The sequence below is a fragment of the Pyrgilauda ruficollis genome, unplaced genomic scaffold (genome assembly GCF_017590135.1).
Source record: "Pyrgilauda ruficollis isolate IOZ18807 unplaced genomic scaffold, ASM1759013v1 scaffold222, whole genome shotgun sequence".
NCBI classification, from domain to species: Eukaryota; Metazoa; Chordata; class Aves; order Passeriformes; family Passeridae; genus Pyrgilauda; species Pyrgilauda ruficollis.
The window spans coordinates 510969-524316 of NW_024521651.1; the positions used below are offsets into that span (position 1 = coordinate 510969).

General features: G+C 53.2%; 1 protein-coding gene across 1 annotated transcript; it reads right to left on the reverse strand.

Annotated features, from left to right (window-relative positions):
• Window positions 1–9591: 9591 nt before the first annotated feature.
• Window positions 9592–13083, reverse strand: LOC121354198 (T-lymphocyte surface antigen Ly-9-like). The gene is made up of 6 exons (XM_041468628.1): window positions 12925–13083; window positions 12001–12296; window positions 11657–11926; window positions 11082–11108; window positions 10394–10492; window positions 9592–9978 (listed from the first exon to the last, which is right to left on the reverse strand). The coding sequence occupies exons 1-6, from the start codon at window positions 12945–12947 to the stop codon at window positions 9971–9973; spliced, it is 723 nt and encodes a 240-aa protein (XP_041324562.1). The 5' UTR covers window positions 12948–13083; the 3' UTR covers window positions 9592–9970.
• Between the last annotated feature and the right edge of the window lie 265 nt (window positions 13084–13348).

Below are 13348 nucleotides of genomic sequence, written 5' to 3' on the forward strand. Positions count from 1 at the left end.
AGGTGTCATGTTTAGTCTTATGCATGTATCAATAAAACTGGTGCCATATGTGCAGGTTGGTTGGCAACACTGAACCTCTGAGACAATCAATATTTCCAGTAACAGACTCATTTCTCTGGTCAAACCCACTGCAGGCTCTCAACCTCTTCTTTCGAAGCCACTGTTCAAACATTTCTTCTCTGGAGAACACACTGCAGGCACCTCAATATCACAGTTTGGCTTTTATTTGTACATGCACTTCCCCCAAATATAAGTTAACATGGAGCAGGGAAGTGGTGGTGGTCAAGGTTTAAGTTTCTGCTCTTTCTACAGTGTGTTTATCCAGCATTTTTCAGCAGATCCTCTCAGAGCACTTTGGAACCTGCTCTGTTGTGGCACTCACAGGAAGGTTAATTGTGGATGTGAGAGGGAAAATCACTGCCCCAAGCGTGCTGAGGACAGCTAGAGTCAGCCTGGATATCCCAACGTTTTGCATATGGCAGTGACAGTTCCTCCAAAAGCCTGTGCATTTGCAGCTCCCTGACCACTCAGACACACACTGTGCTCAGAAATGTGAGGTGGAATTTGTTAGCTTATGTCCTCAAACAGCTTTCCCCAGGATAATGTTCTGCTGTTTGCAGAAGGACTTCGGTGGCATTGGAAGAAATTCTTCCCAATGTGCAATCTGAACTTCCCCTGGCACAGCTTGTGACTGTGTCCTCTTGTCCTGTCATGAAATTGTCCCTACATCATCCATTTGGCTACCACTGGGACAATTAAAAAGGTCACTTTTTTCCTGGTATACTAATTCTAAATTGGGTTTAGCAACTCTTTGAGAATCTGTTCTAGTGCAGTAGTGACTGATCTACCTACCAGTAAAGCCTCTCATCAAGGAGATCAGCACTGCCTGAATAAGCCCAGCTAAAAATAGCAGGCATATTAATGACATGGCACAAAATCCCTTTTTCTTTTTCCAGCTGAGACTACTTCTCATTTAGGTGAGTAGCAAAATTTACAGTCTGGAAGTACACTTTATAAGGTTACTTGCCTTGACCCAGCATTTGTTTCACTTGGAGCATGGGACACTCATCGCAGGGAAGCATCTGGGTAGAAGAAGAAGTGCTAGTAGATGTGTGTTTGGACAGGATTCATCTCTGGATGAATCACCTGATAAACCCAATCCCTAACTTAGCATGAGAGACAGATTTAACACTCCCAAATGAAATGTTAATGCACAACCAATCCTCTATAACATCCGCATGGTAAATAATTTACTTTTCTTCCAAGCACTGAAGAAGATTAATGGACAGGTTTTTTGGAAAAAAAAAAATCAAGTTAAAACATTTGCAGGTTCCAGTGTCATTGCAGTAACAGGCAGCGAGTGTAAACACTGCAAGGACTGTATCCATTTAGCAGCGACTGGGAGACCACACAGTGCACGAGAGGCAGCGATGAGCAGAGCTGCCCTTTCCATTAAGGGGCCACTTCAAGTTTCCATTTGGAGCTGGGAGAGGCAGAGGATTCACTGGCCAGGTTCAAGGCACCCATTATTTGTTATTATGAACTTTCCAAAATGAAGAGATTAAAATAAGTCCAAAGTGTTTCTCTGACAAATGTTAAATGTCATCCACAAGATATATAGCACTTCTGTTCCCCTCCAAAAGCTTTTAGTTCAGTGGCAGAGGTTACCGAGGGCTTGTCCACTGGCTGCCACTTTATAGTTTTAGCACTGGCCAGAGAGCAATCCAAAGTTTCAATAATGAGTAATAGCACTTTCAGCTCACCATCATCATTTGTCCTACATCCATTATTGTCCTAAGAGACCAATCTTGCTGATGTAAATGGTACTGGCAGCTGGTGTGTCAGCGTTTCACACCTCTGCAGCTGCCAGGCTGCAGGATTACAAATATATGAAAAATAAAAAAGCTAAAATCCTAACGCATCAATAGAGTTCAAACCAGCATCCAACAGCCCATGCTGTAAAAACACGTCAGGCTGTACACACCAGCAGTGCTCCAGCTGCCTGCAGTAAATGCACCTGTCAAAGGGACATTGGGGAAAGAAAATCAGGGTTATGATGGGTACAGAAGGTAGTTCAGGGTGCAACGGGAGATGGCAGACTTCCCTAGGCATGGCTGATCTCTGCAGTTATCCCATTAGTTGGAATTTCGTGCATCCCTTAGTCAACATATACTCACGTTCACATCACGGACTGTATGGGCTATCTGCATGTTTACATCCATAATGATGCTTTGAGTATTCTCACATTCCCTTTTTTCCTTTCCCTGCACTCCCTGAGATCAGGGTGATATGTTCAACATAGCAATCAAATAGGAATAACAATCCATTATCACCACCAAACTGATTGTGCTGATCTACAGGTGCAAATAACCTCAGCTGATGGACCAGCTTTCAAAAAATCATTAGAAAAGTGAACCACCACTACATCAATCACGAACCTCCCAGCCACTGTAGGGCTCCCTGGACACTAACAGGTTGGCACTGTTTCCAATATGAAGAACTTAATCACCCCACAGCTACTCTGTGTAATTACAAAAGTTGCTCTTTACCCCAAAGTATTTCAAATCCATACCCTGGATTCGACTCACTAACCTCATCAGCACACAGCCCCAATAGACAGAGTGAGAGGTAATTTTTTGACCAAGCAATAAATCAAATGTTTGCATCGAGTGTGACTCAAAAGCTGGACTCTTATAAGTGTGCGTGAAAACCCTCTACCCAACACTGATGACCCTGGAACGCAGAGCCAAGGCAAAAATGTTAAGTTATCACAAATTTGAGACCAGGTTGCTCATCACCCAAAGAGAACATCAGACCATCCCTTCTATCTGAAGAGGCAGGAGGCACTTGGCACTGTCAACCCAGCCACACTTGCCTGTGGTGGCACCTTGCGTCTGGGAGGCATCCTGCGACGTTCGGGATTTCAGCAGGCAGCCGGCACTCCGGGCCAGTGGGCCCTGCACACGAAAGCCGGCCCTTTTCCCCAGGAGGCAAAACTCTCCGGGACAGGTTCCTGATGTCAGTTTGCAGGAGGCACTTGGCACTGTCAAACCAGCCACAGTTGCCTGTGTTAAACCCTTATAGCCGCTCAGCACGCGCTCAGCACCCGTTCGGCACCCTCACAGAGCGCTCAGCACCCTCACAGAGCGCTCAGCACCCTCAGAGAGCGCTCAGCGCCCTCAAAGAGCGCTCAGCACCCTCACAGAGCGCTCAGCGCCCTCAGAGAGCGCTCAGCGCCCTCAAAGAGCGCTCAGCACCCTCACAGAGCGCTCAGCGCCCTCAGACCGCTCAGCACCAGCTCAGCGCCCTCACAGAGCGCTCAGCACCCACAGACCGCTCAGCACACGCTCAGCACCCTCACAGAGCACTCAGCACCCTCAACTCACCACCCTCACAGAGCGCTCAGCACCCGCTCAGCACCCTCACAGAGCGCTCAGCACCAGATCAGCACCCTCACAGCCGCTCAGCACCCGCTCAGCACCCTCACGGAGCACTCAGCACCCGATCAGCTCCCTCACAGAGCACTCAGCACCTTCACAGAGCGCTCAGTACCCGCGGGTGCTGTGCAGGTGCTGAGCGGCTGTGAGGGTGCTGAGTAGTTATTTTTCTCACTTTTTCTTGTTTTGGTTAGTTTGGTTTCCTAAAGTTCAAGGCTAAAGAAAGCTGATGTACAATGGAATGACAGAATCATAGAATCATCAGTGTTGGAAGAGAACTTTATGATCATCCAGTCCAACCATCAACCAAGCACTGCCACTCTACGCTCAGCACCAGCTCAGCACCCACAGACCGCTCAGCACCCGCTCAGCACCCTCACAGAGCGCTCAGCACCCTGACAGAGCGCTCAGCACCGGCTCAGCACCCTTACAGAGCACTCAGCACCCTCAAAGAATGCTCAGCACACGCTCAGCACCCTCACAGAGCGCTCAGCACTCGCTCAGCACATTCACAGAGCGCTCAGCACCCTCAAAGAGCGCTCAGCACCCTCACAGAGCGTGCGACGTTCGGGATTTCAGCAGGCAGCCGGCCACTCCGGGCCGGCGGGCCCTGCACACGAACGCCGGCCCTTTTCCCTGGGAAACAAAACTCACCAGGCCAGGTTCCTGATGTCAGTTTGCAGGAGGCACTTGGCACTGTCAAACCAGCCACACTTGCCTCTGGTGGCACCTTGCGTCTGGGAGGCATCCTGCGACGTTCGGGATTTCAGCAGGCAGCCGGCACTCCGGGCCGGCGGGCCCTGCACACGAACGCCGGCCCTTTTCCCTGGGAAACAAAACTCACCAGGCCAGGTTCCTGATGTCAGTTTGCAGGAGGCACTTGGCACTGTCAAACCAGCCACACTTGCCTGTGGTGGCATGCAGCGGCGGCGGCTGACCTTAAGGTGTGTCCCGGCTAGCTGCGGCCAGCACCGCCGGCAGCACGGGGGCACTCTCCCGATCCGGGGCTCTGTCAGGGGAGCGCCTAAGGCTTTCTCCTTGAGGGACGAGGATCCGCGGGTGAGAGAGAGAGTTAGGGCTGCTAACCCACAGGAGGCAAAGAAGAGACGGACTCCAGAGGTAGCGCAATCCGGGTTTAATGTTCAGGGGAGCTCCCAGCTGGAGACAAAACCAACTGGGCTCCGACCTGGGTTTTTAAAGTAGGGCGGATACATAGAGGAAAGGTGGTCTCCAGCAAATCAGAAAAAAGATGGGTGTGGTGGTAGGATAACAGGCACACAGGAAAAACCAATGAGGGTAGAGCAGGGGTGGAGTCCTGGCCCCTGAGCCAATCACTCGATGCCCAGGATGGAAGATTCTAGACAGAAGGGCTGGGGCACCGAGTGACAGACAGGGAACCAGGGAGGGACTGAGGGAATGGATACAATGGTTGCTATGGGTAACAGGGAGGGGAGAGGTGACAGACAGGGCGATCAAGGAGAGAGAGCCGCCGGCATTCCGGGCCGGCGGGCCCTGCACACGCACGCCGGCCCTTTTCCCTGGGAAACAAAACTCACCAGGCCAGGTTCCTGATGTCAGTTTGCAGGAGGCACTTGGCACTGTCAAACCAGCCACACTTGCGGGTTTTATTTTGGGGGCCTTCGACATCCGGGGCTGCTCTGGGGAAGAGAAACCCAGAAAGTTGAGAGGAAAGGGGCAGGGGGTGAAATTCCCTGGGATGGGGAGGGGAGGTGTGGAGAGAGAGGAACCCCTGGAAGGGGGAATGGACACAGAACCAGTCTGGGATAAAGGGGAGAGGGGGAAAATTTGGGATGGGGAATGGACACAGAACCAGTCTGGGATAACGGGGAAAGGGGGAAATTTGGGATCGGGGAATGGACACAGAACCAGTCTGGGATAACGGGGAAAGGAGAAATTTGGGATGGGGAATGGACACAGAACCAGTCTGGGATAATGTGCAGAAAACTGAACTTTTGAGATGGGGAATGGACACTCTATCAGCCTGGGATAATGGGGAGACAGTAGAAATTTTGGGATGGGGATTGGGAACCAGCCCAGGATGGTGAGGAGAGAATGGAATCCCTGGAATGGGGAATGGACACAGAACCAGTCTGGGATAATGAGGAGAGGGGGAATTTGGGATGGGGAATGGACACAGAACCAGTCTGGGATAACGAGGAGAGGGGGAATTTGGGATGGGGAATGGACACAGAACCAGTCTGGGATAATGTGCAGAAAACTGAACTTTTGAGATGGGGAATGGACACTCTATCAGCCTGGGATAATGGGGAGACAGTAGAAATTTTGGGATGGGGATTGGGAACCAGCCCAGGATGGTGAGGAGAGAATGGAATCCCTGGAATGGGGAATGGACACAGAACCAGTCTGGGATAATGAGGAGAGGGGGAATTTGGGATGGGGAATGGACACAGAACCAGTCTGGGATAACGAGGAGAGGGGGAAGGGAAAGGGGGAAATTTGGGATCGGGGAATGGACACAGAACCAATCTGGGATAACGAGAGAGAGGAACCCCTGGAAGGGGGAATGGACACAGAACCAGTTTGGGATAATGGGGAGAGAGGGGATATTTGGGATGGGGAATGGACACAGAACCAGTCTGGGATAACGAGGAGAGGGGGAATTTGGGATGGGGAATGGACACAGAACCAGTCTGGGATAATGTGCAGAAAACTGAACTTTTGAGATGGGGAATGGACACTCTATCAGCCTGGGATAATGGGGAGACAGTAGAAATTTTGGGATGGGGATTGGGAACCAGCCCAGGATGGTGAGGAGAGAATGGAATCCCTGGAATGGGGAATGGACACAGAACCAGTCTGGGATAATGGGGAGAGAGGGGAAATTTGGGATGGGGAATGCACCTTGACCAGTCTGGGATAATGGGGAGGGAGGGAGGGGAAATTTGGGAATGAGATGGGGAATAGATACAGAACCAGTTTGGGATAATGGGGAGAGAGGGGAAATTTGGGATGGGGAACAGACACAGAACCAGCTTGGGATGGCATGGAAAGAATGGAATTTTTGGGATGAGGATGGGGAATGGGCCCTGGGGCCAGGAGTGGCCTTGGTGGACGCTGCAGGTGCAGCCCAGGGGTGGCCCCAGCAGTGACCATGTCCTCTCCGGAGCCACGGAGCCTCTCGCGGGGTCACAGCCTCACCCTGGCTCTGGTTTAGGATCCCCGGAATGCCAAAACCGAGCTGTGTCCCTCGCCGTGTCCGCGGGAGGATCGCTGTGCCTGGCGCCGCAGGAACCCCCGCGGGAGTGGACAGAGATCCGCTGGAAAGTGAAAATTGATTCAGGAATGTGGCAGAAGATCCTGACGGCCCCCAGGGCTGGAACTGTCTCCTATCCCAAAGGTTCTTTTCAGGGGAGAGCGAAATTCCAACCGGGAAACCTCTCCCTGTGCATCTCCCCGGTTCACAGAGCCGACAGCGGGGTCTATAGTGCCGAGTTCGAGAATGTGGCAAAAATTTCCTCTCGGTGCTTCCAAGTGTCCGTGTGGGGTGAGTGGCTGTGTCCGTGTGTCCCTGCCCCCTGTCCTCTGTCCCCTCTCACCCTCGCTGTCCCCGCAGACCCCATCCCGCCGCCGGAGCTGAAATCCCAAATCCTGCAGCGGGATCGGGGCTGGTGCGTCCTGGCCCTGCTCTGCTCCAGCCCCGGGAACGTCTCCTACAGCTGGGCCTGTCCCGGGGGTCCCCCAGGGGAGATCCCGGGGGAGATCCCTGAGGAGATCCCTGAGCAGATCCCAGAGCAGATCCTGGAGCAGATCCCAGGGGAGATCCCAGAGCAGATCCCGGGGATCCCCTCGCGGCTGATCTGGAGGCTCCCCGAGGGCGCTGAACCCCAAATCTGCCTCTGCAACGTCAGCAACCCCGCGGGGTGGAGCGCGGCCCGCGCCCGGCTCACCTGCCCAGGTGATCTTCCCGTGGATCCCGGGATTTCCGGGGGCTGGGAGGGACCCACCGGGGTGGGGTCCGGGATTTAAAGTTTTAGAGTTTATAAGTGGGAAAAAAAACGTTTCCAGTGCTAAAACCTTTTAAGCATGTATTTATTTCCATATAAAATTTACTTACTATTATATATTATTTATACTTATTTACTTATTACTATTTCTTAAATGCATAGTTATTTACATATTTAAATTAATTTATGCACATAGAGTATAATATATAATACATAATATATATAATATATATACCCATTTATATAAGCTTATATAAAACATAAACTTATTTATATATTTTTAATCCAGTATTATTTATACATTTTTTATTTGATATAGGCAAAAATATAATTTTAGAGATTCAAGGAATCCTGGAATGTTTTGGGTGGGAAGGGGACCTTAAATCCCAGCTCAATTCCAGGATTCTGGGATTCTTTTCCAGAAATTCCAGAGAATTTCAGCCACTGGACACTGCTGGCCGTGGGCGTGGCCGTGGGCGTGGGGCTGCCCCTGCTCCTCGTGGGCAGCTGCTGCTGGTGGAGGAAGAGGAGGAAGAATTCCCGGGAAGGTTTGTCCGGAATGTCGGGGCAGGATCCCAAATTTTGGGGGTTTGACCCCAAACTGACTCTTGGAACCCCAAAATCTGGAAGTTCTGATCCCAAACTGACTCTTGGAACGCCAGTTTGGGAATTCTGACCCCAAACTGACCCTTGGAACCCTAATTTGGGAATTCTGACCCCACAGAGACCCCCGGACTCCCCGCAGGACCCTCAGAGCTGACCGTCTACGCTGAGGTGGGAGAGAAGAAACCCCGCCAGGACCCCGTGAGTGCCGGGAATGTCCCTTCCCACCCAAAATCCGGGAATTTTGGGGTTGGAAAAACCCTCCAGGGTCATGGGGTCCACCCTGGGGCTGACCCCAGCCTGGTCACTCAGCGTTCAGTCATCCCTCGGACACTTCCAGGACTGGGAACCCAAACCTCGGGCAGTTCCCAGGCCTGACCACACTTCCATGGGAAATCCCCTCCGTGTGGGAATTTCAGGAACCCTGAGTTGATCCTTTTAACCATTCCCAGCTTTTTTTGTGTCCCCAGGCTGGGAGTGGCGAGGCCACCCAGGAAGGAGCCACCATCTATGCTGTGGTCACTCCCAGGACACTGGTAGGGTCATTCCCGTGGGATCCCAGATGATTCCCAGGCTGGATCCGTTTTTAATCCAGTTTTTATCCCAAAATTTCCCATTTTTGGTGCATCCCCACCCTTTTTCCCTGGCAGGAGCACCCCAGGCACCGGGAGGAACCCGAGAATTTCACCGTTTACTCCACGGTCCAGTTCGGCCGCAGGGTGAGGCTGTCCTGGAGTGTCCCCAAGCCTTGGGGACACCAAATCCGTGTCCCCCGAGGTTTTGGGATCATCATTCCGCTTTTCCCAATGGGAATTTTCCCCTTTTTTCCCCACAGCCTTCTTCCATCAAGAGGAAGAGGCTGGACCGAGCTTTGGTCGCCACTGCCTACTTGGAGGTAATGGAGAATCCACACTTTGGGATCAAAAAATCCCCCAAATGCCCCAAATCCCACCCGTTTCCTTGCAGGATAACGGGGGTTACAGGCGCTTGGGCTTCCCAAATCCTGCCGACCACCAGAGCCCCTAAAACCCCGGAATTCCTGTCCCTGTGGAATTCTCACGGAAACTCCAGTGGACACTGGGATCAATGGAACAGAAATATCCAGAAATTCGGGGTTTTCCCCCCAAGATTCAATGCCCAGCTGTGCCTTGGAGTGAAGATTTGGGGATGGAAAACTCTGGAAGGGATGGATTTGGGATTGGGCAGGCGGGATGGACGGGGGTGGGAATTTTGTGGTGTTTTTAGGGTTTGGAAAATTTGGGAATCCTTTTTTTTTCCTTTTTTCTTGGTGAAGAGTGTGAATAGGTTTTGGTTTGCCAGTCTGAGTTTCCGGCCAAGGCACCAATTTTGGGGTGGGTTTAGTGCTGGCCAAACCCCAGCGCTAACTTGAGTTGTTTGCTCATTTCCTGCTGTGAGATACAGATTGGGAGGAAGAGGGCAAAACAGCCTCAGAACTTTAAAAGGTATAAAAAAATCTTTATTGACTGAGTTAAAATAAAAATAAAAATAAAATCAGAATAAACCTTTGGAATGCTTATCCCCCACCCTCTTTTCTTTCCCACTGACAACGTAAAGAGACAAAACCTGGGACTTTCAGTCCGTTTACCAACTCAAAACAGCCTTTCTTCAGCTCTCTTGAGGAGTGTCTCTTGCCACGCCATGGAGACTTCTCCACAAGAAGCAGCTCTTTCCTGGCTTTTAATTTTAATTTCCGTGAAGCAAACAAAGTCCAGCTGCGCGGCGCTGCCCCGGCCATGAGGATTTTGGCCGGACAATCTCGGCCTCGTGGCCGCTCTGGATTTTGGGGCCACCTCCAGTGCTGGCCACGAGGCCGCTCCTGGCGCTGGTCGTGGCCGCGTGGCTGCTCGGGGTGTTGGGGACAGTCCTGGTGGCACGGCCCGGCTGTGGCAGGAATCTCAGCCCAGCCTGGCCGCGTGGGGCCGGTCAGTGACCTGTTCCCAGGGCAGAAGAAAAAGAGCTTTTTTTGGGCTTTGTTTGTTTTTAAATCTGCTTTTCCACAGAGGCGTGTTCAGCTCCTTTTGGTGGTTTAACCGGCTGTCAATCTGCAAACTGAGCCAGATGATTGGCTCCTCAGAGCTCGCCAGCGGATTGGTCCCGCCCCACAGGGAACCAACCCTGCAGTCCCGGGGCTCTCCCCCAGTTAAAAACCCAACAGTTGGTTAAACCACGAGGGGAGATGAGACAGAATCAGGAGAACCCCAAATCCACCCCAAATCCACCCTGGATCCACCCTGAATCTGCCCCAAATCCACCCCAAATCAGCCCCATTCTGGCGCTGTCCCCCCTCCCAGGTCCCACCTCCTGGGATGGTTTTCCTGGGCTCCAGGGATGGTTTTCCACGCTCACCTTTGGATTTGCAGTAGAACACGAGGAAAATCGACAAAAGTGATGCAACTTCAACCCCGGCTATGACGCCGATCCTGATCCAACTGCCGGAGTGGGCACCTGGAAAAGAAAGAAGATCCAGAGGCAGCATCCCAAAATAAACCTGGCTGTTCCTGGTATTGGGGCAGAGGGAATTTGGCCTCAAATCCCGCCCTGATCCCTAATTCCAGGAGATCTCACTCCAAGCCAGCACAGAGGCTGGACAAGCACTGGACAAGGACAAGGATCCCAGAATTCCCAAATTCCCCAGTTACTGGGTCAGAAAGGAACTCTGGAGATCTCCCAGTGCTGCCAGGATGGGGTCACCAGAGCAGGGCACACGGGGACAAGGCCAGATGGGTTTGGGGTGGTTCCAGAGGGGGACACTACATGGGAAGAGGTTCTCACACGGAGGTGGAGCTTCTCGGGGTTGGGTTTGTGGCCACCACTCCTTGTCCTGTCCCTGGCACCTCTGGGAAGAGCCTGGACATTCCCAGGAAAGGGATTTTGGGAGGAGCTGGAGGATGCTGAGCTCAAGCTCCCCAGTTGCCCTTCCTGGCTGGGCATGGAAAAGCTGTCCTGGGCATTCGGGGACACTTGGGGACATTTGGGGACACTTGGGAACACTCATTCAGGAGTGTGGCTGGACATGGATGGGGTGGCAGCTTACCTGGGCTGGGAGGGTGCGTGGTGTTTGCTGGCGAGGGGAGAGAACAGGGACAGGGGTCAGAGCTTCCCTCTGCATCTGAGCTACTGCTCCAGGAAAAGCCCCGGAATGTGGGATCAGCCCAGCCCAACCCCAACCTTCCTGAGTTTCTCAGGGGACTGGGATCAGCCCATCCCACCTTTCCATGGCTCTCACAGGAATAGGGATCAGCCCATCCTAACCTCAACATTCATTCCCTTCCCATCCTGTCCCAGCCCATCCCAACCCCAACATTCCCGTGTTTCTCAGGGAAACAGGACCAGCCCATTGCATCCCATCCCATTGCATCCCATCCCATCCCATCCCATCCCATCCCATAATCCCAATGTTCCCACGGCTCCCAGGGAATCGGGATCAGCCCTTCCCAACCCCAACATTCCCATGTTTCTCAGGGAATCAGGATCAGCCCATCCCAACATCAACCTTCCCGTGTTTCTCAGGGAATCAGGATCAGCCCATCCCAACCCCAACATTCCCGTGTTTCCCAGGGGATCAGGACCAGCCCATCCCACCTTTCCCCACCTGTCCCCAGCTCTCACCAGAGCAGAGCACCCCAGGGGTGGTGACAGTGACATTCCTGCTGCTGACGGGGTTCCGTGCCGTGCACGTCAGCGGCTCCGGCTCCTCCCGGGATGATTCGTTCACCCACAGCACCACGGAGCCCCCGTCCTGCGGCCGATCCCGCACCCTCCAGCTGTAGGAGACGTTCCCGAGGCCGGCGCCGGGCACGGAGCAGCGCAGGGAGAAGCTGCAGCTCCCGTCCGAGCAGTTCTGGGCCTCGCACGTCACCGTGGGCTCTGCCAGCTCCCCTGGGGGCACAGGGGTGTCACAAACCTCTCTTTTAGGGTAAAAAACCCCCCAAAACAGCACTAAAGGCACCTACCGAACACCTGGAGGGTGAAGGTGGATGTTTCATCCCCGATTTTTACAGAGTAGATTCCGGCATCCTCCATCCTCAGCTGGGAGATGCTGAGCGCGCGGCCTCCCTCAGAAACAGCAAAATGTCCTTGGAATTCTTCTTTATGAAACACAGGTTGAAAAGGATCCTTAAGTTCCACAGTCACTATGGGTTCATTCCCAAAAAACCAGACTATTGCATTTCCATCTGTGTTTCCGTCTGCGTTGAGGCTGCGGAGGGTCACGGACCCGCCCAGAAGCTGGATCACCTCCGTGGTGTCACTGGCAGGGGAGAGAAAGAGCGGAGGGAGCATGAGATGGGGCTGGGATGGAGGTGGGATGGAGGGGAGATGGAGGGATGGAGGTGGGATGGAGGGGAGATGGAGGTGGGATGGAGGGGAGATGGAGGGATGGAGGTGGGATGGAGGGGAGATGGAGGGATGGAGGTGGGATGGAGGGAGATGGAGGGATGGAGGTGGGATGGAGGGGAGATGGAGGGATGGAGGTGGGATGGAGCTGGGATAACCATGGGATGCAGAGATGGAAGGCAGGCTGAAGATGGGCTGGGGAATTAAGATGGGACCAAGGCGGGATGCAGGTGGGATCAGGGTGGGATCAGGGTGGATCAGGGTGGGATGAAGTTGCTGAACCCGGACACTGAAGCCCACCCGGGCTGGGGGTGTTTGAAGGCTCATGGGGGGCTCATGGAAGGGTCCCTGGGAGAAGAAAGCACGAGGCCACCCCCAGGCTGAGCCCCCTGAGTCTCGTGCCAAGGATGGAAGGAGGGGAGGAGGGGGGCGAATTGCCGGGGATTCGGGAATTGCGGGGAAAAGCCGGAGCGGCGAGAGGGGCTCGGGGGGATGGAGAGGGGCTGGCTGCGGGTTTGGGGGATTCTCCTCGGAGCTCTCACCTCGCACGGGCCAGCAGCGCCATGTCGGTCCTCCTGACACTTCTGTTCTTGGACGTGCCTGGAAGCGACGAGATCCACGAACCCTGGGTGAGAAACCACGCTCACTTTAAAAACTTCAGCGGTTTGGTAAACTCTGACAAAACGCAGCAAGGGACTGAAGAAGGGAATCGTGCAGAGGTCTGCGGATGAATCACTTCGCGTGCCCGCCGTTCTCTTCCGGCTCCCTAAAAAAGGCGGGGCAGGACACTTTTTAACTTTTCAACTTTTTTTTCTTCCCAAGATCAGGTGATTTCACGTCTCGGCGCGCCCTCCGCAGGTCAGGCTTTTCGCCTACCTAGGCGGTAGGTACGACTGCTGTAGGTTATGGTTACAAACTTTCTGTTTTCTCTCCACCTCCTGTATAGATACATATCATAATCCTGGC

What these genes read in the sequence shown, in the direction of transcription:
- LOC121354198 (XM_041468628.1), bottom strand. Translation starts at nt 12,947, where the DNA reads ATGGCGCTGCTGGCCCGTGCGAG. An exon ending in GCGCTGCTGGCCCGTGCGAG is followed by an intron (nt 12,297 to 12,924) that starts GTGAGAGCTCCG and finishes CTCCCCTGCCAG; the next exon opens with TGACACCACGGAGGTGATCC. An exon ending in CACGCACCCTCCCAGCCCAG is followed by an intron (nt 10,493 to 11,081) that starts GTAAGCTGCCAC and finishes TTTCTTTTCCAG; the next exon opens with GTGCCCACTCCGGCAGTTGG.